The sequence below is a fragment of the Podarcis liolepis genome (assembly GCF_965112155.1).
Source record: "Podarcis liolepis genome assembly, chromosome: 3".
Lineage (NCBI taxonomy): Eukaryota > Metazoa > Chordata > Lepidosauria > Squamata > Lacertidae > Podarcis > Podarcis liolepis.
Window position 1 is genome coordinate 30,976,697 of NC_139557.1, and position 26,027 is coordinate 31,002,723.

General features: G+C 44.5%; 1 protein-coding gene across 1 annotated transcript; it reads left to right on the forward strand.

The window, feature by feature from the left end:
• Positions 1 to 13,993: 13,993 nt before the first annotated feature.
• Positions 13,994 to 15,866, forward strand: LOC310702382 (growth factor receptor-bound protein 2-like). Its single transcript, XM_083493849.1, has one exon. It carries the CDS (start codon positions 14,583 to 14,585, stop codon positions 15,306 to 15,308), a length of 726 nt encoding a protein of 241 aa, XP_083349975.1. The 5' UTR covers positions 13,994 to 14,582; the 3' UTR covers positions 15,309 to 15,866.
• The last annotated feature ends 10,161 nt before the right edge of the window (positions 15,867 to 26,027 follow it).

Sequence of the window (26,027 nt, forward strand, 5' to 3'; positions counted from 1 at the left end):
CTCAGTCCTCAGGGTGACAAAAAGAAGATGTTGAAGGTAGCAAGAGAACACCGATAGATTTCCTAGGAAAGACCAAAATCACCTCCCAAGAAACTTTAGGAAAAACATAATAGACCAGTGACATCAGATGTTGCAATATTTTCAAATCCATAGTTTTCTACAAAAGAACAAAATTTAAAACATTGATTCAATAAGCTTTGGTTCATCAAGCCTACTCCTCTGAAGTCTTATTGTAGGGTCTTCCTATAGCTTGATTTCTAGAATTAATGACACTGCTGACATCCAAAGAAAACAGCGGCTATACAGTGGTACCTTGGTTCCCGAACGGCTTAGTTGTCGAACAAGTTGGCTCCCAAACGCCGCAAACCCGGGACTAAGTGTTCCAGTTTGCGAACGTTTTTCGGAAGCCAAATGTCTGACATGGCTTCCGCGGCTTCCAGTTGAGTGCAGGAAGCTCCTGCAGCCAATCGTAAGCCACACCTTGGTTTTCGAATGGTTTCGGGAGTCGAATGGACTCCCAGAACGGATTAAGTTTGAGAACCAAGGTACCACTGTATACATTTCAGGGGAAGGTTTTCCTTCAGTTTCGAACTGACTGTGACGGTCTGGATAGAAAATTTGGAGCAATATATGAGCAAAACGTCATTGTGCATAACATACAAAGAGAATGCTTGTAAGGCTGAAGTGCTGTTCGTCTTTGAAAAGAAACAATACTTCTGGAAAATGGCGAGGTTAAAGACAGGAAATTGAGATACTGCCTTCTACACCAGGAGTCATCCAGTCAGGGAAGGGGATTTTGAAAAGAAGTCAGCTTTCAGAACAAGTAGTGATAACCAATGTTAGTCATCCTTGGAAAAGATCTGCTGAAACCAAAAGATTAAACTTAAGCCCATTGATGTCAATAAGTGTACTCTGTGTATGACTTAGTTGGCTATCACTCAAATAGTCTTTACGGGTCTTGAGGAATCAGCTAATGAAACCAGAGGGAATCTGCTTCCATCGGGTTGCTCCCTTCTGATCTTTGGGATGCCAAGTGAATCCTGGTATCACTCCTTTAAGGCATTCCTTTCAGTGACTCTTGGGATGCATCTGGGCGTAACTATAAATTATAATTTATCATGACATGAATGAAGCTAGGCCAGTCTAGGCTTGTGCATTCCTGCTCCCCTCTATTTCTCTGGGCGAGCTGTGAAAAGGAGATTGCAAGGTTTTGCTTCTGTTTTTCGAACTAATCACGGTTTAGCATGATGTCAAAAACTGGGCAAACTGTGGTGAGCCTTCGAGCTACGGTTTACTGAAACAAGCCAACTAAAAAACCTTGGGCTGTCTACACAATACATTTAATTCTAGAATCAATGGAGACTGAATAGGTGTGTTTTTTCTACACATTCTAGATCTATCATGTATTTTTAAGTAGGAGATCCCTATTTCCTCCAAAGAGTTACAGTTCCCAGAATGGCTTAACAACCAGTTCCTCTTCCCAGGGAACACTGGGAATTGTACCTTTGTATGGGGAAAAGGGTATCCCAACAACTCTCATTTCCCTTAATAAACTACAGTTCCCATAATGCTTTGGGGGAAGCCATGACTATTAAAGTGGTATAATAGTGCTTTACATTTATGGCGTGGAAGTAGCCAAATTGTTGCTTTGAATCATAAGTAAAGTCTGAATGACTGGAGGGGGAAGGGTTGCTAACTAGGGGTGGGGGAGAAAATTGATTTTGTTTGCATTTCAATTAGAAAATGCAAAAATTGCACTTTTTCAAATCAATACGCTAACCAAAATCCTTCAAAATTCATACTTCTCTAAATTTTATGATACAGTTCTCCAACCAAGCAGTGTTTATAAAATGCAAATATTAGTGAATAAATGTACAAAAATACACTCTCTGCAGTATTCATTAACTGAGTCCTGTCCATGCAATGACTACCACTAGCACAATGGGACTTTCCCCTTTCCCACCCCCACATGCCCCACCCCCTCCCCAAAGCTTCTCCGGAGAGTTGGAGGAATCCTTAGAACAGATTTGGGGGGTGAGGAGAGGGGGAGAGGGGGAGAAAGTTCTATTGCATAAGTAGAAAATCCTTGCACTGATGGTACATTCGCCATAGTGATACACTGGATTCCAATATATATATATATATATATATATATATATATATATATATATATATATATGCTTTCGTAGATTTTCACGGGTACAGGAATGCAGGTTTTGGTGTCTTCGGGTGTCTTCCCGTGTAAGAGTTGGGGTGTCTAGGCGACGTTTCGACGAGGTCTCACTCGTCATCTTCAGGCTGGTGCTTTCGGCTTCTTGTTACTGGAACAGAGCAGGATCTCAGTGTTTGATTTCCTATAAATACTGTTGAGGGGGTGTGGTGTATAGCCTCCAACGTTCTGGGCAGAGAGGAAGTTCCCAGGTTAGTGTGCCTTTTCTTCTTTTGTTCCTTAATTACTTGAGGGATATCTTGAGTGATTTATTGAGTGATATTCTGAGTACCACTTAGGTGGGTCATTAAGTGTGGATTAGTTGCTAAAGCTTTCGTGTCTTGACCTCTTGAGCTTGTGAAGAGTTTTTCTGAGAAGATGGCTGTACTGCACTTAGTTGTGCTCTGGCTTGGCTTCGTGTATAGGGGCGAGCTGTGGTTTTGTGCCCTGTGCCAGCCAGATCTGTGTAGGGATTGCAGGGGGGTGCAGCATCCGGAGGTGCCACTATGGTTTGGCTACTGGATGGTGTCTGTAATTTATCTGTGGAGAGGGTCTGGGTTTGGGTCTGGTGTGGTTGATTGGTGATGGCGTTCTGTGTGCCTCTGGTTCTGGTGTCGGTTTTTGTGGGGAGGGCTAATTTCCAGATGTCTGGCAGGCGGGACGTGTCGTCACGCTTGTTCATGTTGTGAGGGTGTTTCTCTATCTCGATGGCTTCCATGATTATTCTCTTGTGGTGATGTTCCATGTTAAAGAGCAATTTGGAATCTGCAAAATTAATTTCGTGTCCTGTTTCTTTCATGTGTTGGAAAAGAGAGGAAGTTTTTTCTTCTTTTTTGACGGCATTCTTGTGTTCTGCGATACGTGCATTTATTCGTCTGTTTGTTTGTCCAATGTACGTGGCTGGGCAGACTTTGCAGGGTATTTCATAGACCCCTTGGTCTATGGCGTTTGGTTCTGGAGATGAGAGTATCTACCGGAAATGACACTATCTGGAGATAGTGAAATGAATCTATCTGGATAGATTGATGAATCTAATGATAGTGAAATCTAATGATAGTGAAATGAATCTATCTGGAGATGACACTATCTACCGGAAAAAAACACACACCAACCGCTACTTACATGCACAATCACACCACCACCCTGCACAAATAAACTCCGTAGCCAAGACTCTCATCTCCAGAACCAAACGCCTGGCTGACAAAGACCACTTGACAACTGAGTTACAGAATCTCTCAAATGTGTTAATCGCCAATGGATACCAGCAAAACAGGGTTACGAAGCTAATCCAAAAAGAAACACCCCCCAAAAACCAAGACACAGAAGAAAACAATGGCATGGCCCTCCTTCCTTATATCAAGGGCACTACAGATAAAATTAGCAAAATCCTCCATAAACACAATATCAAAACAGCCTTTTGCACCAACCAAAAAATAGCCAATATCCTCAGAAACCCCAAAGATAAAATCCAGTTGGAAAACCAAGGGGTCTATGAAATACCCTGCAAAGTCTGCCCAGCCACGTACATTGGACAAACAAACAGACGAATAAATGCACGTATCGCAGAACACAAGAATGCCGTCAAAAAAGAAGAAAAAACTTCCTCTCTTTTCCAACACATGAAAGAAACAGGACACGAAATTAATTTTGCAGATTCCAAATTGCTCTTTAACATGGAACATCACCACAAGAGAATAATCATGGAAGCCATCGAGATAGAGAAACACCCTCACAACATGAACAAGCGTGACGACACGTCCCGCCTGCCAGACATCTGGAAATTAGCCCTCCCCACAAAAACCGACACCAGAACCAGAGGCACACAGAACGCCATCACCAATCAACCACACCAGACCCAAACCCAGACCCTCTCCACAGATAAATTACAGACACCATCCAGTAGCCAAACCATAGTGGCACCTCCGGATGCTGCACCCCCCTGCAATCCCTACACAGATCTGGCTGGCACAGGGCACAAAACCACAGCTCGCCCCTATACACGAAGCCAAGCCAGAGCACAACTAAGTGCAGTACAGCCATCTTCTCAGAAAAACTCTTCACAAGCTCAAGAGGTCAAGACACGAAAGCTTTAGCAACTAATCCACACTTAATGACCCACCTAAGTGGTACTCAGAATATCACTCAAGAAATCACTCAAGATATCCCTCAAGTAATTAAGGAACAAAAGAAGAAAAGGCACACTAACCTGGGAACTTCCTCTCTGCCCAGAACGTTGGAGGCTATACACCACACCCCCTCAACAGTATTTATAGGAAATCAAACACTGAGATCCTGCTCTGTTCCAGTAACAAGAAGCCGAAAGCACCAGCCTGAAGATGACGAGTGAGACCTCGTCGAAACGTCGCCTAGACACCCCAACTCTTACACGGGAAGACACCCGAAGACACCAAAACCTGCATATATATATATATATATATATATATATATATATATATGGGGAAATTGCTTGCAAAAATGAGTGTATGAGTCAAAAGTGCATTAAAAAAATGTATTCATTAGGAGAAATATGCACTACAAATACATCCAAGGAATGGAAGGCCGTATCTGTAGAGCCAGGGAATCATCCCCAGCATGTTTCTTCATCCTGAAACACGGATACCACTGAAAAGAGACTCCTCCTCACCATAACAGAAACTTGCCCAATATTTACTGAAGTGTAGGTGGGTTCCCACGAGGCAAGACACAGCAATAACAGCAAGACCCTTTATTGAACTACATAACTGGGAAACCGGGGCAAAGCAACTGTTTGTATACATTCCTGACAGCCTGGGCCACTCCCACTCTCAACACGATTGGCTGTCTAAACTTCCAAGCTGCGAATCACGACTCAGAGTTCAAGGGCCAATGGTAGAGGCCTAAATCCTGAAATGTTCTGTGTATCGAATCAGAACACAGGAGCTCAGAATCCTTAGTCCAGACCCAAGCTCAGGCAAACACAGATCACTGAATACATAACATTTACCCACTTTGCATACACCCACAAGAGTGGGGGTGGGGAGGAAATATGTTTGAAGCAGTCTTCAGTTATAAGCCTTCCATCTTTTATATGTTTCCAGCCATCAGCAGAGTGCAAAGCAATTTGTCTTTTGCCTATGATTTACGATGCAGCGGCAGAACCAATGCTGACATGCATTCTGAATAAAAAACATGATTACAGTGTCTTGTGAATTTTAGTTCAGGACCCATTACCGGTTGAAGAAAGACATCAACAAGCCATTTCATCACACAGACGCAGCAAATCAAACCACCATTATAACGACAATTCAGAAAATGGCTGAAACACGTCAAGCCACGTTAAATTTCCTTGTCAGTTGTGATCTGCCTCAACGTTTTAATTGGCCAAAAATTCCAAAATGTATGCAGCAAGATAAATTTAATTCTGATAAATAACAACAACAACAAAACCCATTACAGTGGTACCTCGGGTTACATACGCTTCAGGTTACATACGCTTCAGGTTACAGACTCCTCTAACCCAGAAACAGTGCTTCAGGTTAAGAACTTTGCTTCAGGATGAGAACAGAAATCGTGCTCAGGCAGCATGGCAGCAGCAGGAGGCCCCATTAGCTAAAGTGGTGCTTCAGGTTAAGAATGGACCTCCGGAACAAATTAAGTACTTAACCTGAGGTACCACTGTATTTGTTTTGCAATAAAACTGCAGTAGTTTCCTGAGAGCTACTACTTAATCAACCTGTTCCAATCATTTGCACAGTACCTGTCAGCCGTCCCAATGTTTGGTAGTGGAGTGTGATATCTAGTCATATTAAGAGACACTGGAGATGCAAAAACCATTGCGTGTAGTGGGTAATTATTTCTGAAGACCCGCTTTGTACCATGTAATGCTATTCTTTGCTTTTCAAAAGAAGATTGAGTAAATGGAATTGACCAATGCTGAAGTAAAAACAGAGGAGTATTATAATAAAAAAGATGACTCTGGGAAATAATCAGAGTTGGGATCATCCTGGGCCTGAGATTAAATCAGGGATGAGGCGTCTGTGCGCCTCTTATTTTTTATTTAGGACTGCAACTCCCCTCATGCCTAACCACTGACCATGCTGGCTAGAGCTGATGGGAACTCTAGTGCAATGACACCTCTAGGATCACAGGTTCCCCACGCAGGCTAAATAATGGCAACATATTCTAAACTTTATTTTCTGACAATAATTTACATTGTTTTCTAAATATAGTGGTGCCTCGGGTTACATACGCTTCAGGTTACATACGCTTCAGGTTACAGACTCCGCTAACCCAGAAATAGTACCTTGGGTTAAGAACTTTACTTCAGGTTGAGAACAGAAATTGTGCTCCTGCGGTGCAGCGGCAGCAGGAGGCCCCATTAGCTAAAGTGGTGCTTCAGGTTAAGAACAGTTTCAGGTTAAGAACGGACCTCCAGAATGAATTAAGTACTTAACCTGAGGTACCACTATACAGACTTGATAAAATACAGTGGTACCTCGGGTTAAGAACTTAATTCGTTCTGGAGGTCCGTTCTTAACCTGAAACTGTTCTTAACCTGAGGTACCACTTTAGCTAATCCTGAAGCAAAGTTCTTAACCCGAGGTACTATTTCTGGGTTAGCGGAGTCTGTAACCTGAAGCGTATGTAACCCGAGGTACCACTGTACAGACTTCTAGCAGAGACTTACCGTAAAAGCCAACTGAGCCCTGTGAATCGCTCAGTTGGTAGAGCTTGAGACTCTTAATCTCAGGGTTGTGACAGTGTGGGTGGGAAATCTATGTGCAGTTGTAGTGCCATTGCCACCACGTTGTTTTTTAAAAATGCTGATATGCAGTAGGGGGCAGGTGTGGTGTATATTTGGGTGCCTAGGTAGCCTTGGGCATGGTTGCCACCCAAAATGGGAGCTGTCTCTGTATTGTCTGCTGTGAATGGGGTTGCTAAGGCTACTGTGGGTGTCTCCACACCTTCCACACTGATTAGTTTCCTTTCCCAAGGCAGCACCCTTCCCACAGTGGCAGGATTCACAGCATATATGCACTTTGGCCAGTTCCCCAACTTTTTAGGCTGTACTCCCATTTACGTTAACCGCTGGAATCTGACCCCGTCTGCACTTGAAGCAGTATCATGCCTCTTTAAACAGTCACAGCTACCCTCAAAGAATTCTGGGAGGTGTAGTTTGTTAAGGGTTTGTTGAGAGTTGTTAGCATACCCTTATTCTGTTCCCAGAGCTGCAATTCCCGGAGCGCAGTGATCAGAGGGGTTGATTATTAAGCCTCTCTGGAAACTGCATCTCTTTGAGGGGAATGGGGTCTCCAAACAAGCCCCTTAACATGCCACAGTCCCCAGGATTCTTTGAGGGAATCCTTGGCTGTTTAAAGTGGTATGGTAGTGCTTTAAATGTATAGTGTGTATATAGGGCACAATATAGATTTTAACCTCTGGGGAAAACTCTGGAAAAGTGACTCGAAGTTTACAGCATGTTATTCAGGCTTCCTCAACCCAACCCTCCAGATGTTTTTGGCCTACAACTCCCGTGATCCCTAGCTAGCAGGACCAGTGGTCAGGGATGATGGGAACTGTAGTCTCAAAACATCTGGAGGGCCAAGCTTGAGGGCTGGAGGTTGAGGTTATTCTTTGAAGGAGAACTACCTGAAAATGATTTACAGATGGTATTTAACTCCGAGTAGGCTTGCTAAGATATATAAATCTGAATCGGATAAGTGCTGGAGATGCAAAGAGGTGGAGGGAATGTTCTTTCATATGTGGTGGACTTGTGAAAGAGTATTGGGAAAGGATCCATAATGAATTGGGAAACAATGTTTAAAAGTACTTCCTCCCACAAAACCAGAGTCCTTTCTGTTCGGGATAATTCAGACTGAAATTCCCAGGTGTCAAAAAAGGTTATTTATGTATGCCACTAGTGTAGCCTGAGTTTTATTAGCCCAAAAATGGAAAACAAGTGAGGCCCCAACCAAAGAAGAATGGCAACTTAAGTTGACAGAATATGCACAACTTGCAGACTTAACATATAGAATAAGAGAACAAGAAGAACATACGTTTAAAGAAGATTGGAAAACGTTTATTGATTATTTGGGAAATAATTGTGTACAGCTGAAAACGCTGGCAGCATTAAGATAAATTCAACAGTGTAAACAAGTTTTGATGGATGCAATAATGGAATTTTTGTAAAATTTGCAGGGATTTGTGAACTGTAAAAGGAAGCATGGTAAGGGAAGAAGGGAAGTCACTGATATCTTAAGGACGTAAAGTGAGTGTTTTAAATTGTAAAACAGGAGGGTGCTGCGGACCAGCCACTCACCAGTGTTTCCTGATTTAAATGCAGGGGTGATGTGCTCCAGTTCTGGATAGTAGGGAGTCACACAGCCCGAAACCAAACACTTGAAGCCTAAGGAAAGAAAGGTGACTTGAGAAATAGAAGGGGCTCATTAGAATGGGAGCTTGCTGGTGTTTCCTCAAATAGTTTTTCTCTTAAAAGGATCCTGGAGCACTCCCACCACTGGCTTGGTTGCTGCCACACTGTGTAGTCATAAATGAACTATCGGAGGGAGTATTGCATTGTCCCAGTCTGAGGCTATTATCATTTGACCTCATGGCCTTGGAAAATGTAATGCTTGTAATTTAAAAACAACAGTGATGCTTCGAGGGATGACTTGCAGACTGTGTACACCAAAAGAGAGAGAAATGCTCATTCTTTGGACGAAAAAGGGAATTGTGCCATAAGACCCGAGCACCGCCCTAGAAGGGCGAAGCAGCGTAACTTTTAGGTGGCAAAGGAACTGACATATTCTGTGGGATTTGTTATGTTTTAATTATCCTGCTCTTCTTCAGAGAGGAATTGCCATAGCAACTCTTCTGTTGCGTAACTCTGCCTACTTTTCTTCTTCTTACCGATTCCAGAACAAAGATGTTAACTGTGGTTTATTTTAACTACTGTACTTGTTCAAATAGCCTTTTGAAACAACTGTGCAATTAAGCGATTAGAAGAACTTATAGCAGGACACACTCATAGCAAATGGAAGATCCCCTTTCATTTCTGGAAGAGGTTTTTCATAGGGGTAGAGGAAGAAGGAGGAAATGGCCAAAATTGCTTTCCCCAGGCAGCTGAGTTTTACTCATGGGAACTCTGGACGCCCCCCCCCCCCCCGCGAATATTAATACCCAATAGTCCTGGCCATTTTCATGCAGTTTCATCTAGTCATAATTAGTGGCCATCAGCTAGAGTCTAGTTTTGAAAGTATGATTGTAAAACATGTTGGAATTATAGCTTTAGGTGCTCTCAAGAGTAAAAGGGAAATGTATCTGGCAAAGCAGACATCTTGGGAAAGAAGGAAGCAGTGTCACTTCCAGACAACCTGTTTATTGGGCATTGACTTTGATTTATTTGTGGAGAGGTTAGATGTTTTCTCCTGCTCCAGAAGCTAGGAGCCAAACCAATGGATTCAAGTTACAAGAAAGGAGATTCCGACTAAACATCTGGAATAACTTTCTGACAGATAGAGCTGTTTGGCAGTGGAACAGACTTCCACAAGAAGCAGCGGACTCTCCTTCCTTGGAGGCTATCAAGCAGAGGTTGGGTGGCCATCTGTCATGTATGATCTAGGTGAGATTCCTGCATTGCAGAGGGTTGAACTAAATTAAGGTTACCTGATTTTTTTCAAAGAATCCAGGGACACTTTTTTTTTGAAAAGAGAGAAAAAAATATTTAAAAAAAATTTTTTTTTTAAAAAAAGAGAAGTACAGTGGTACCTCCGGTTAAGTACTTAATTCGTTCTGGAGGCCCATTCTTAACCTGAAACTGTTCTTAACCTGAAGCACCACTTTAGCTAATGGGGCCTCCTGCTGCCACTGTGCCGCTGGAGCACGATTTCTGTTCTCATCCTGAATCAAAGTTCTTAACCTGAGGTACTATTTCTGGGTTAGCGGAGTCTGTAACCTGAAGCGTATGCAACCTGAAGCGTATGTAACCCGAGGTACCACTGTAATATCTTCTCTTCTGTGGTCTCCTCTGTCGTGCGGCGTTCCTCTGGGTCCTGGCCTGCTCTCTTGGAGTGCTAGCCGCCATGGAGTAGACTCGGGTCGGTCCTGGGCTCAGCCATGTGTCCTTGCCCTCCTGGTGCTCTCCTACCTCTCCTCCTCAGCAGCAGCAGTGGCGCGGCAAGGTCGGGGCTCCCCTCTTTTTTCTCCTTCCTCTTTCTCTCTCTTCCTTCTCCTTCTCCTTTCCTCCTTTTCCTTCTCCTCTCCTCCTTCTCACTGCGCTGCCGGGCAGTCAGGCGAGTGGCCAGGCACCTGCGCTCCCGGCTCAATTGGGGGGGGGGCTCCCTCAGTTGATGAAAATGCAGGAAGAAGAAAAGTGAGTCATACCTACATTTATTCAAGGCATAGAGTCAAAGAGTTGGAAGGGACTCTGTGGATCATCCAGTGCAGTATTTTCAAACTTGGGCCTGTTTTGGGACTACAGTTCCCATCATCCCTGACCACTGGTTCTGCCAGCTAGGGATCATGGGAGTTGTAGTCCAACAACAGCTGGAGACCCAAGTTTGGGAAACACTGATCTTACTAGAGAAGGTAAAGGTAAAGGGACCCCTGACCGTTAGGTCCAGTCGTGACCGACTCTGGGGTTGCGGCGCTCATCTCGCTTTATTGGCCAAGGGAGCTTCCAGGTCATGTGGCCAGCATGACTAAGCCGCTTCTGGCGAACCAGAGCAGCGCATAGAAACGCCGTTTGCCTTCCCGCCGGAGTGGTACCTATTCATCTCCTTGCACTCTGACGTGCTTTCGAACTGCTAGGTTGGCAGGAGCAGGAACCGAGCAATGGGAGCTCACCCCGTCACAGGGATTCGAACCGCCGACCTTCTGATCTGCAAGTCCTAGGCTCTGTGGCTTAACCCACAGCGCCACCCGCGTCCCTTACTAGAGAAGGTAAAGGTAAAGGGACCCCTGACCATTAGGTCCAGTCGTGGCCGACTCTGGGGTTGCGACGCTCATGTCGCTTTATTGGCCAAGGGAGCCGGCGTACAGCTTCTGGGCCAGCATGACTAAGCCGCTTCGGGTGAACCAGAGCAGCGCACGGAAATGCCGTTTACCTTCCCGCTAGAGCGGTACCTATTTATCTACTTGCACTTTGACGTGCTTTCGAACTGCTGGGTCGGCAGGAGCCTAGAGAAGGTAGGGATCCTTTAATTAAAGCAGCACCTTGCAGTAGTAGTGGAACTAATACTACAGTACTACAAGATAAGGATGTACTGTTTGTTTGTTAATGTGTGGTGTGCTATGCCTAATAAAGGATTTTGAATTTGAATTTGATAAGGATGTACGTTCAGTTTGTCCCTTGCTGAAGTCACTTCAGACCCTGGACCTTTCCACAGAATACGCTACCAACTCAAAAGTCTTGGTTAAAGACTAACACATTTATTGTGGCATGTTTTGTGGACTTTTTTGTTCCACCTGCCAGGTGAAAAAAAGAAAGGCAGGTCCTGTATTTTAAGCAGGCAAACATTCAGCAGGTTGAAGCACACTCCCCATGACTGCATCCTCCTGTCATGTAGCTGGTAACAGTACAGAGACTTACCAAGTGAGTAGCAGGGAGTAATGATTTAAATGTAATTTGGCATACAGAAAACCAGACGATAGAGGTTGTTTATCTAAACAACTTTGAAGTGATGCAGGTGGGAGAGAAATCCTTTCTGAAGGCCTTGCGTGTTTACATGCCACAATTAATGTGGTATTTTACGGCAAGCGATAATCTTCAATTAGCATGCTTTAATAATGAGCATGTAATCAACACTTAGTCAATAATCTTCCACTAATTATATGGGACTTCAACTACTAAACCCTCCCCAAATCTTCATGGTATTTCAATCTCGAGACATATCGTCTTAACAATTCCATGTTGTCATTGCAATGGCCTTTTGTTCCCGGATTTATAAAATGTTGTTTAAAAGCCAAGATTTCAGCCAAGCCACACCTGAGCCAATACTCATAACTGTATCAGCTTCCCCACCTCATACTATTTGCATTTTTTTTTTTTTAATCCCTCATGTTAAATGCATAAGAAGAATTTAGTATCAAGTCTAGTTATACCCTAAAGACAAATTCCTCAAATGGTTGGTGGTGCTCAGTTAAATGTGGTAGTGTAAGAAGGGTGTGCATGGAAATTAAGCAATCCGGCTGCCCTTGTTGCTCTGTTTCCTACCTCAGGAAAAGAAAGCTAACTTGTCATGAGAACATTTGATGTCATTGTAGCTTAGAAACTGAAACAGACTTCTTATCCTCAGCATGAATGCATCTCCCCATCCCCGGAGGCAATTAGAACATCAGCCTGCTCATCACAATGACAGACATTGCAGTCCAAAGTCATCCTTCCAGATGTGTTCGACTCCTAACTTCCATCAGCCCCAGCTGTCACAGCCATTTTGGTCTCTTAACTCCCTTCAGCTGCAGCCAACACAATAGGGTTGGCTAGGGCTCATGGGAATTGTAGTCCAAAATTCCCTGAGGGCACTAGGTTGGCGAAAGGTGTGTTAGATGCTGACAGCTGCTAACAGCCGTGCAACAGTGTTGACACCAGCAATGCATGACATCTCAGCACTGTCTGTAGATGAGCATTATTTTGTTAATTTCATTCAACCCAAAATTTCATGAGGGGCCGTGTTCGAAAGGAATCCTTCCTTTGCAGAACCATGCTTCAAGGATCCTCTGGTATTTTGCATCTGCCCAACCCTGATCACAGCAAGAATGGGCATTGCTTACGCAGGCTAATAGTCAGGGGATGATGGGAGTTGTAGTCCACAAACACTTGGAGGTCCACTCAGACTCTTGCATCCTTGTTCTATGGCCTTCTTGTGGAACATCTTGTATGGCTCCTGTTGAGAGCTATTATGATCAACTTTCAGAGGACATGGCAGCCCCTCCCAGGCAGCTACTTGAAAGAACACTGGGCTCTTTAAGAGGGGTTTTAACCCCTTCATCTGTTAATAATTGCTCCCAACACCGGGATAGTGGAAAAGCCGGAGAGATGGGTGAATCGGAATGGATCCCTTTATGAAGAAAACTAGCAAAAGGCAGCCCACTACCTACATAAGGGCTCTCCTATAACTTAATTTCATGGCTGCTGTCACCATCTGCAGTGATCATGGAGCCCAAGAAAGTGAGATTTTACTTTCTTGGGCTCCATGATCACTGCAGATGGTGACAGCAGCCACGAAATTAAGAGACGCCTGCTTCTTGGGAAGAAAGCAATGACAAACCTAGACAGCATCTTAAAAAGCAGAGACATGACCTTGCCAACGAAGGTCCGTATAGTAAAAGCTATGGTTTTCCCAGCAGTGATGTATGGAAGTGAGAGCTGGACCATAAAGAAGGCTGATCGCCGAAGAATTGATGCTTTTGAATTATGGTGCTGGAGGAGACTCTTGAGAGTCCCATGGACTGCAAGAAGATCAAACACATCCATTCTTAAGGAAATTAGCCCTGAGTTCTCACTGGAAGGACAGATTGTGAAGCTGAGGCTCCAATACTTTGGCCACCTCATGAGAAGAGAAGACTCCCTGGAAAAGACCCTGATGTTGGGAAAGATGGAGGGCACAAGGAGAAGGGTGACGACAGAGGACGAGATGGTTGGATAGTGTCTTCGAAGCTACAAACATGAGTCTGACCAAACTGCGGGAGGCAGTGGAAGAGAGAAGTGCCTGGCGTGCTCTGGTCCATGGGGTCACGAAGAGTCGGACACGACTAAATGACTAAACAACAACAACATAACAACTGTGTTTAGGATTGCAGCCCCATGGCCTGCTGACAAGAATTTTATAGGCTGTGATCCTGCAACCAGCTTGGCTGGTGGGAAGTCTTCATGAACTCAGATGGAGCCTGCTTGAGGGGGATGCACACAGAACTGCCTTGCTAAAGAACAGAAACATTTTCTACAAATATATTGTTGCATTTATGTTTTTGTACAGAAAAAGAAGAGCATAATCAGGGTTAATAAAAATGTAGATAATGCAGAGATTTCCTTTCTAAAATATCCTCGTGTGTATGTAACCGCTGTCATTATTTATTACTACTGCTACTACATGACTTTTCTTTAGAAGTTTTTCTCCATTCCGCCTTTTCCACCATCCCAGCTTGGGGGAGGATGTGTGGCAGTGGAGGGTGGGAAAGATGATTAGCAGAGGAAAGGGTTTTAAAAACCCTCCCCCAGAGCCCCCATCTTCTTCCAAAACAGTCGCACGCCTTGAGACCGGATTGAGTGCGGAAGGCGCGGGGTTGGCGCGCGATTGCACCCGGGAACCCGAGAGCGCCTTAAGCGAGGCCATCCTAGCGCCGTCGGAGAAAGGGGGAGCAGCTTCGTAGTGGGGCAACCTTCTTCTTCCAGAGGATGGAAGCCGTAGCCCAGTACGATTTCCAACCCCGCAACTGGGACGAGCTCAGCTTCCGACGGGGCGACGTCCTGAAGGTCTTGGAGAGAGATTCCGAGCCTCGCTGGGCCAACGCGGAGCGGGGCGGGCGCGAGGGCCTCATCCCCGAGAACCGCATCGCCTTCAAGCCCCACCCCTGGTTTTGGGGCAAGCTCCCGCGGGACATTGCAGACGAGGCGTTGGCCAGGCAGAGCTTCGACGGCGCGTTCATGATCCGCGAGAGCGAGAGCGCTCCGGGAGGCTTCTCGCTCTCGGTCAAGACGGGGCCCGACGTGCAGCACTTCAGGGTCTTCCGAGACTTGAGCGGGCACTACTACCTCGGCGCGGCCGCCTTCAACTCTCTGAACGAGCTGGTGCAGCACCATCGGACGACCTCCATCTCCCGGGACAAAGTCATCCTCCTGCGGGACATGGAGCAGGGCCCTCGGTACCCGACCTACATGCGGGCGCTATTTGACTTCCGGCCTCAAATGGCTTGCGAGCTGGGCTTCCGACGTGGAGATGTCATTCGGATCCTGGACGATTCCGACCCCAACTGGTGGAAAGGAGCCTGCGAAGGGCGGAGGGGCATGCTGCCCAACAACTTCGTGGCCCCAGTGAAATGGGATGGGTGTAGCACCGGTGGTGGGGATGCTGGCGTGCGGGAGAGGGGATTCACTTGGCCTTCCACCTCCCATCAGCTCTGACCATTGGGCATGCTGGCTGGGGCTGAAGGGAGTTGTAGGTGGGCTTCCTCTGGAGGAAAGGGGAAGCAAACAGATTCCCCACCCCCCTGGCACACACACACACACACACACACAAGTCTTAACTGGCACCAATTCACCGGACTCCTGCGATAAACAAGTGTACCAGTCGGTTTATCCTGTGCATGGATTTCGGTCTTCTTTTAAAGTCCATTATGAGCTGCTCTGAAAGGATTAGAGGTGAGGAAGGTGGAGAGAGAGGGACTCCCCTTTGCTCGCCCGCCCTGCCAAGTCACAGGGCTGTTTCGAGACATTTTGGACAATAGCCAGATCAACCACATGGACAGTTGCTTCCTCTCTCCTTACATTTGTGGTTGAACACATTCTGGTATTTATTTATTTTTTCCACAAAGCTGTGTTGTTTTTAAAAGTTTCAGAAGGCGGTCCAGAGCTTTTCAGGTTTCGTTGTCCCCTCATTTGTGTAAATTCTTTTTTAGCGGGTGATGGAGAGAAATGCAAGTTTTAGCATGAAATAAATCGACCAGATGGTAGTTCATAAAACGTTTTGTCAGTATCTGATCTTTATGACCAGGTGGGGAATGGCGAAATCTCTTTCGTATGGATTGGCTATTTGTGAAAAAGAGGCCTATTTGAGCAGAGTGTTTCCTTGCAGCAGAGGCAATGTAAAACAGCTTTGGGCATTTTCTTTTCATTCAGGCAGCCTGTTTTCATTCATTATTCTCATGTGGAATAGGTGGGTGACTTATTGGTTGGGGTCACCATCACTCCTAGGCTCTTGTCTTCTCAGCAGCCAGCAATCCGTGGTTTACTGGACAGCTAGGAGCAATGAAATGGGAGACAACATGGTTAGAGCATATAATGATGGAGATCTCATGAGGGATCACCTTTTCTGCATTGGTATAATAATAATGTACTTTTATTATTTATACCCTGTCCATCTGGCTGGGTATCCCAGCAGCAAAGTAACAGCAGCAAAGTAAAATTACTTCTGTGCTAAGAAGGGCTGGTGAGAACTCTTTCCCATCTGACCATCAAGTGGGTAATTTAGAACAGACCCTGGAGTAATATTGGGGGAAGCATTGCAGAACAACTGCTAAGGCAGAATAGTGTATGGATGGTCCAGTAGAAATCAAACACCAATTTACTATTATTGCATCAATGGAATATTGCAGAATATACCCACAAAAATCACAGGGACCACAGGACTGCAGGAGTGGATGGGTATGTACACCCCCCTCCAAATTACATAATTGCAATTGGCACATTTTCACATAAGAGCCACTTTTCCTCACAGAAGCAACATTTCACTTTCTGCCCATGAATGTCTCTTGCCCTGAAAGAAAACAATACTGTTGAATGCTTTACTTTTTAAAAATGTGTGGGGAACCTTCAGCCCATAGACCAAGATGGTTGGACCATGAGGCTATTTTCCCCCTAAACCCTGCCTGCCTGCCAGTCAGCTGACATCACTGGGTAAGGTCAGCTGATGGGTCTGGAGGGTGGAGTTCCACCCTGCTGGGGTGCTGCTTCACCAGTGCGTTTGTTTGGGGTTTGCCTCCTTGTCTTTTTCTCATTTGAATTGGTGCTGCCCCGCCCCTGCCTTTAAAGGATAATGAATTTCCCCTTCTGGGGTTTCACGTATGATGCTGTAACCACTTGGCAACTGCAATTTCTTTCCATAGGTATTTGCTTTCAAGCCTTCAAAAGTACAGAATCTGACTGGATCTCTGCTTTTCCCCCAGTCCATGAATGACGCTTTGTAAATACTTTGTGAAGTTGTTCAAATATATCCCGGCCAAGTGCATGGCTCATCAAGTGCAGAAGAGGCCTCCCTGCCTCTGGCTCTTTGATAAAAATGTTCAGACGGTCTGATCCGTGTGCTGACTCCCAGTTTCTGACTGAAGCTTTGCAAACAACCTAGGGATGTGGTGTGGTTACGCCTCTCTGTGGATTCACTCGAGTATAATTAATATGCTTTCTTGCAGGCAGATCTGTTAACAATTTAAAGCGCACAGTTTTGAGAGTAATACCCCAGAGGGCAGTCGGGCAATAGCATTGCTGTGGATATCTCTGCTTGTTTTGTGGCTCAAGAGAAGGAAGCAGCCCTTCGTGTTTTAGTAATTTTTGTCCTATTGTGAGGGGGGTAACAGTTCAAGGCTGTTACACATCCCATTCAGTTCTTAAAAGTTCCCCATTCGCCTTTCTTCCTGGGCATTTACATGCTGCAAAACACTGCTAGCACAAACTTGTCCACAGTATGTTTGTGGCAAAGCAGACTGTGCATGCTCAAAGCTTCTTTGGCTCCTTTTACTTGAGTGCAAAGTGCTTTTGTAGGGTAGGCAAGGCAAAGTACTCTGCCTATCTTTCTCTATGGCAGGCATAGGCAAACTCGGCCCTCCAGATGTCTTGAGACTACAATTCCCATAATCCCTGACCACTGGTCCTGTTAGCTAGGGATGATGGGAGTTGTAGTCCCAAAACATCTGGAGGGCCAAGTTTGCCTATGCCTGCTCTATGGCCATTTAAAAATATGTTTAGGCACATGCAATCCTTTGAAATGGCGGCAGCAGAGAAATCGAGCCCTTCCAGCACTCATCCTGATTTACTTGCAGAAAGCTTATGTGGAGGTTAGATTTTATACAGATCTCTTTTTTGAGGAGGGGGTACAGGGGAGAACAAGATTCTCACCCCACAGCAGAAAAACCCACACGTGTGTACCTTAAGTTTTCAGCATCAGGCAAAGCCCCAGAGGTTTGAAATCTGCTCATTTGGACGCCTGACACAGATAACTGGAAGTGAACTGAGCCATAATATTATGACGCAGCAGATGCAAAAAATACAGTCAGACAACAGCTTCCGCCTAGCGTGCAGGCAGCCCTGCTGCTTGTGCAAGAGGGCCAAAACTAGGGCAGGGAATTAATCTCCCAGGGCCACTGGGAAAAGGAGGCTTAGCTGGCCGAGAATAACGGCACTCTCATTCCGAAGGGCGTTCCGTACGGAGGAGACACGAGGCTTTCGGATCACTCATCATAATGTCACTGCAGAGAGTGAGTCAGCATGAGACAGACATAGGGAGTGCCAGCATGGAGGGAGTAGGACTGCTTGTGTCAGCAGCTTTCCCTCTCTGCCTTCTTCCACAAAGGCATCTCATTTCAGCTGGGGATGAGAAGCTTACTCCAGGGAGAAACCTAGTGGAGAATTTATTACTGAATTTGAATTTGACTGTAAGCTGTTGGACAGTGGAAAAGATTTCCACAAGAGGCGGTGGACTCTCCTTCCTTGGAGGTTTTTAAGCAGAGGTTGGATGGCTAATAATAATAATAATAATAATAATAATAATAATAATAATATTTATACCCCACCCACATCTGGCTGGGTTGCATTGTCTTTATACCTCACCCGTCTGGTTGGGCTGCCTTGCAGGGGGTTGGACTAAATGGCCCTTTGCAGTCCCTTCCAATTCTGTGAAATGATTTCAGATCAGTTTGTTTTGTTCTTTAACTGCTTCTGGCCATGTGCAAGAAGCTAGTGCAGATGCCCACTGGAAATGTATGGACATGAATATCATCACTACAGCAGCACAGCATTCAACTCTGGGTGGAGCATTTTGGAACCTGATTTCTCCCAATCTATCCGATTATCCCCATATTGGGTAAACCTAAATTTACAGGGGGGAGGCATCAAGAGTGTTTGAGAGTAATGGCATGTGGACTGCACAAATTAAATAGGAAACAAACAGCTGCAGACACAAAGTAAACTGTGGCGTGTAGACAAGCCTCTAGTGATTGAACTCTTAAAGGCAAAAGAATCCGGCCAGTACAAAAGGAGATGAAATTAAATCAGGAATTGCTAACTTACATCCCTCTAGGCCTTGCTGGATCACACAACTCCCACCACCCCAAATTATTTTGCCCCAAATATTTTTTATTGGTTTTCATGTAAATGCAATAGCAACATATAACAGCAGTAGCTTGTCCAGTGGTACAGTCTCTATTAAGTTTCATATGCAGTACACAGTACACAAGCAATACAGTGGTACCTCTGGTTACGTACTTAATTCGTTCCGGAGGTCCGTTCTTAACCTGAAACTGTTCTTAACCTGAAGCACCACTTTAGCTAATGGGTCCTCCCACTGCTGCTGCATCGCCGCAGTGCGATTTCTGTTCTCATCCTGAAGCAAAGTTCTTAACCCGAGGTACTATTTCTGGGTTAGCAGAATCTGTAACCTGAAGCGTCTCTAACCTGAAGCGTATGTAACCCGAGGTACCACTGTACGTTTTACTTATGCATTATCAATTCAAGTATCCTCTCCACAGAGATTCTTGCGTTGTGGGTGGAATGAAACACTCATCTGTCTCATTTATAAAGGAAAAGAAGGGAAGCCAAGTGTTGCCAAAAGTGTCTGTCCTTGAAGTGCCTTGAATTACCCTTCTGTGGCAAGTACAGTGGTACCTCGGGTTACCAGACGTCCCCGTTTCCCGGGGACAGTCCCAGGATTTACAAATCAGTCCTCATACAAAATCCATTGAAGTTGAAAAGTGTCTCCGGTTTCATTGAAAAAAATCTGGTAACCTTAATATGGTGCCCTGGCAGCAGGTTCTCTTCTGTTGGAATCAGTTTGACTTAATGGTGTTTACCTCTGGCTGGATTCTGCCCAATATAAATGATGGCAGAAGCAGATCTCAGCTTGGCGTACAATCACCCCTTCTTCTAAAAGGAAAAGAAGAAAGTAATGATGCTCTTTTGGTTCTGCTGACAGAGTGCATTGAAGCTACAACCCAGCACACACACACAAAAATCAATGGGCAAGCGAGACAGAACTAACATAAGTGCCATTAATTTCAGTGTGTGTCTCTATTCTTCCCTCTACCGTTTTCTGCACTGCAATTTTAACATTTTATCCATCTTGGATTTTGAGCTGCTCAGCAATTCTCATTTTCAAAGGCTCTTGTCACAGCTGTGTCTAGGAGGAGGGTCACCTATAGAAGAAGGGTCGATGTCAGTCAATGCCAACTTTGTGTCCTGGAGTCAAACATGCCTGTGACTCCATGCTGCAGAGGTTTATGGGGCAGGCGTTCATCCCATCATCTATATGGAGACCAACTGAGTCATTCGTCGCTTGTGATGGAAAAGTAATGAAACAATAGAGGCTTTGAGCTGAATTTGAACTTGTGGCCTAGACAACATGGGCACAATGGCATTTCAGTTCCCTGAGCAATATATACACAGACACACACCAGGAAAGTAATCTGACTTTAACAGCAGCTTGACCATGCAGACATTAGCAGGTAGTAAATGCTTTACTCTGTACTCTGAAATGCTTTGCTTGCTAATTCCTCACTATGGAGTTGCTGCTAAGGGTATGAGGAGCATGGGGTGGGATGTGGAATTAAGCTACTGTTAACAAGGTAAAGGTAAAGGATCCCTGGACAGCTAAGTCCAATTAAACTTGACTATGGGGTGTGATGCTCATCTCGCTTTCGGGCCGAAGGAGCCGGCGTTTGTCTGCAGACAGCTTTCTGGGTCATGGGGTCAGCATGACTAAACTGCTTCTGGCCCAATGGGATACTGTGATGAGTGCAAGAGTGCACAGAAACGCCGTTTAAGTTCCTGCCACAGCGGTACCTATTTGCACAAGTATGCTTTCGGACTGCTAGGTTGGCAGGAGCTGAGACAGAGCAACTGGAGCTCACCCTGTTACGCAGACTTGAACTGCCGACCTTCTGATCAGCAGGCCCAAAACATGAGGCTCAGTGGTTTAGACTACAGCGCCACCCGCTCCCTGGCTGCAGCGGAAAGGTAAACGGTGTTTCTGTGTGCTCTGGCACTTGTCAATGGTGTTCTGTGCAGCAGAAGCGGTTTGGTCTGTGGTGTGTGTGTGTGTGTGTGTGTGTGTGTGTGTGTGTGAGAGAGAGAGAGAGAGAGAGAGAGAGAGAGAGAGAGAGAGAGAACTATGGGAGAGAGGGTATGAAAGAAAGCATGGCTGGCTGATGGACTGGTACCACAAAGTTGAGTACTCCACAAGCAACATTTTGTTGTGGATCCCACGCTATCCTTTAAAACCAATTCTGTGTATTTCAGGGGTACAATGCATCTTGGGAGGGTGCTATTTGCTGCTCCGCCTCAGGTAGCAAAATGCCCTGGACCGACCCTGAGGACAGATGATAAAGCTACTGAATGTGGATTGTGCTCAGCATTGTAAAAAAGACGATGGATGAAATACCTCCTGTAGAATGCCAGCAGAACAGCAGTGAGCTCCCTCAGGGTGTGAATGGCAGCACTGAAGTACCAATGTTGCAACTAAGGTAGAAAGCCTTTTGGATCTCATTTGTGTCTGTGGCCCTCCAGGCATTGCTGGACTCCAGCTCCCATTATCCCTCACCACTGGCCATGCTGCCTGGGCCTGATGGGGCCCAAATGTACCATGAAAAGAAGCTTTGACCAAAATGCAAATGAAGGAAGACTTCACAGGTTGCCAGTGACTGTGTGTCCCCTGAGCACATCATCCTATATTGCAATTTGCTATAGATGGTGGGGAAAGGACTTCTCTTCTTAAAGGGGAAAATGTTTTCTATCAAGAGACAATCAGCTCAGGGGCGAATTGCTCAGAAGAGTAATTTACTCCATTACTCCAGACACACATAGTCTGGGTTTGATTCCTTTGGGTGCCTTTTATATCTCTGAAATATAAAATGTCTTGCTGATATGAGGACGTATTTTTTTAAATCTGCATTTAAGAATTCTTCTCAACAGGCAGCACGTCAGGGCAGCTAGATTTCCACAGCAATTGCTACACAGTGCCAATATTTTCTGCTGCCGTTGCATGACTAATTTAATACAGCAGAAAACAAATTAAGTCCGCAAGCGACGCGTATTAGCTGGATGCTGATAATTTAAAGCCAGCAGTAAGTCATAAATTCAAAAATGAAATAAAAATGCCAACTGCTTCACCAAACTGATAGGATAGGCTAGCTCCCCATCATCATCACACAAATGCGAGAATTCATTTACAGTTACTTTCAGTTTCTCTCAGTTTCTCCTTTCTTTTACCTCATTCTTAAGTTCAGTTCTCCACATTTCAGGATCAGGTTGCATTTTTTTTTTCTTTCTTTAAAATGTCCTCATGAAAATTCATCCGCATTTTAGTGCAGATTCGACTGCAGTTGAGGGAATACCACTTCAAAAAGCTCATCACCATTTTTAAAAAATCACCTCCTGGCAGGCAGCTAACGAGCACAGGGGAAAAAAGGGTATAGCCCAGACCTTTGTTTGGCTGTGCTGCTATTCTATTTACACTCTATTTACAGTCTGTGTAGAAAAGTGTTGAAACATAATTCAGCGTTTGCTTTCTAAGATGTGATTCCTCCCCTCAACATCAAACAAGGCTAGAATAAATAACATATTCTGCACACTTTGCCTTTTCCCACTCCCTCTTTCTTTTTTAAAAAGCACAATTTATCCTGATCTTTGGAATTCAGTGTAGCTCATTTGTGAAAATCACAAAATCAATACTGTACAAACATCTTCTCTTAAAAGATAGTCTTTGTCCCAAAGGTTGTATTCTCTTTTTTTGCTGACATGTGGGCCCCTGCTTCTGTTTCTTTATGATATAGTATATAATATTTAGAAGAGCTTTTGCATGGTTTGTTTAACTACTGGCTGACATGATCTGAAGTGACTTTAGCTGTTGCTTAGTTGATAGTTTTTGAAATAGCTCCAAAGAGTGACTTGCCATTTTTTCTAGCAGCAGCAAGCAAATTTTATGTACCTCTAGATAAACACACATGCCCTCATAGTTATAAGGCATTACAATAGTATTTTGTTGTGTTGCAAGCTGAAGCAACCTGGGTCAGGTGGTCGGAGAGAGGGGTGAAAGCAGAAAGTGATGTCTGCATTAAGTTGGGGTTGCCAACATGGCACTTGAGGGCTCCAATGTGCTTGTCTGTATTCTTAGGGTGCTCCTGAAATGTTGCGGTAAAAATCTCCTAAGAACTCTACAAGTCTTGCTTGCTTTAACTCACGCTTAGGTATCAAGAGTAAACAACATTGATTTATCAGGCTGCAATCCTAGCCTCATATACCTGGGAATAAGACCCATTGAATTCAATAAGATTTCTTTCTGGGTAGAAATGATTAGGACTGCATTATAAATTTATCAAAATTTAGTTGAACTTCATATGTAAAGTACAGTCTTGCGTAGGTTTTCCTGTATTTGAAAAGTAACATAGCAATGGAAAGTAAGATTTATAACACCCAGCCAAACTTGATTATCCCAGAGAGAGGTGGCGGTTTCTATGGCAATGAACAGAAATTATGGAAGGCATTGTGTGTGGGTGGTAGGGAAAAACAGTTTTAAGTCCATTTCAAAGTGGCTAGTTTCTTCAGTGATTGATGGAAGGATGGCAAAATAGCATCGCTGAACCACAGGGCATGGATGGAAAGATAAGTGAACTAGAGAACAGGATGTCGAAGAAATAATGGATGTATTGGGGTGACTTAAAAAATAACCAAATCCATTTTTCCTCAAGTAAATAGGAGAGCTGAAATACACACATTTATTTGTATGCCACCTTTCCTCAGTTCAAACCATGGTCGAGGTGGCTTACAGCATGGGAAAAATACATAACCACAACATGAAAGTAGTCATAAGCAGTAAATAAAACATTTTAAAATACACAACCAAACTGGGGGGGGGGGGGAATCCACATAAATCACAAGATCTAAAACAAAGATACAAAATACCCAAAAATCAACAACACAAAAAAACTCCACCCCACAACAAAACCTCGCAAACAATGCCCCAACCTGAGAGTCCATTCAGCAGCCTCAGCTTTTGCATACCCTCCAACATTTATCCGGTGAAAATAGGGACATCTTAAGGAAAAGTGGGAGATTCTGGGGTCAAATCATAAACGATGCCCCTGACTCTGAGGCATGATGGGAAATTCAAAAGGATGCCAGTCACAGCAGCCCATTACTGTTTGGAGTGCTGCCTCTGCAGGGCCAAGTAACAGAGCCCCTCAATCGCCCCCTGGAAGGGCTCTTTGCCTGGAGTTACTTGTTTATTCATTTATTTATTAAATTTGTATACTGCCCTATACCCACAGGTCTCAGGGTAAAATCACAGAAGCATAAAATCACAATATACAAATCACAAAATACATTATTAAAATAAAAACAAAAACAAGAACAACTAAATGATCCATCGCTCTTCAAAGTGGAGCTAGCCCTGTCACAGACTCTCTCTCTCTCTCTCTCTCTCTCTCTCTCTTTCTCTCTCTCTCTCACACACACACACACTATACAGTGGTACCACGGGTTAAGAACTTAATTCGTTCTGGAGGTCCGTTCTTAACCTGAAACTGTTCTTAACCTGAAGCACCACTTTAGCTAATGGGGCCTCCTGCTGCCACCACGTGATTTCTGTTCTCATCCTGAGGTAAAGTTCTTAACCTGAGGTACTATTTCTGGCTTAGCGGAGCCTGTAACCTGAAGCGTATGTAACCTGAAGCATATGTGAACCAAGGTACCACTGTAAAGGGCCTGACTTAGAGTAGCTGCTCTGCTAGCTACTGCTTTGAAACTGTGACTAGTTAAGCTGTACTTCCCATGACCTGATCTCATCTCTTCTGAAGAGAGCAGGCAAGAGAGGAACCCAGCTAAAAAGTGGGTTCAGATTGCGTGGGCCCCAGCTGGCAGAAGTCTGAGGAAATATGCACCTGCCCCACCCCCTTTTTTGTGTAGAAGAACAAGAAGAACAAGAAGAAGAAGAGGAGTTTGGATTTGATATCCCGCTTTATCACTACCCGAAGGAGTCTCAAAGCGGCTCACATTCTCCTTTTCCTTCCTCCCCCACAACAAACACTCTGTGAGGTGAGTGAGGCTGAGAGACTTCAGAGAAGTGTGACTGGCCCAAGGTCACCCAGCAGCTGCATGCGGAGGAGCAGGGAAGCAAACCCAGTTCACCAAATTAGAAGCCATGTTCACAACACGCTCACAAAGTTCCTTGGCGAAGATTGCCATATTCAGAGTTTTAATTTAGGGGGGAAATTCCAATTGTAGAAACATAAAAAGCCGCCTCCCCGTGCAAATTGTGTATGGAATTGCATTATATACTCTCACTGCCTCTGACCATCTCCATGGCAACAAACCAAATCATTGGTATTGGACTACCTGAACATGACAAACACCTCGATACACGAGGTATTTTTTTATGATAACAGAGCACACTTTAGAAATCTATTTAGTATTAAATCTAACAATATTTATAAATTGTCAGAAACGCAACAATGATGTTTGGAGTCCTTTTTATGCATTCTGGAAAAATGTAATTTTAGGCAGTGTTGTAAAATTAATGTTAGCAAAATGGAATCTGTAACTTGAATGCAAACCAAGAGTGGCTGAAAGAATAAAAATAAAGCATATTTTATCCCAGGATAATTTTAAATATTAATTAAAAAAACACACCTGAAAATGTACTATTCACTTTAAATTGTTCAATGTAGGCTGCTTGTGTGGATGCACTCTAAAAGGAAAAAAAGGACTAATATACAGGTAACTCGCAGCTTATGCGAGTACGCACAACCTATGTACATAGAACTGAACACAAAAGTCCTGCTCCAAGCACAATTCATAGGCCAGGTGGAAAGTTCAAAGCATGAAGTCAAGCGACAGAGCAGGACCTTAGACAGTGTCTTGTTC

Excerpts from the sequence above, each read along its gene's own strand:
- LOC310702382 (XM_083493849.1), top strand. The coding sequence starts at position 14,583 with ATGGAAGCCGTAGCCCAGTACGATTTCCAACCCCGCAACTGGGACGAG.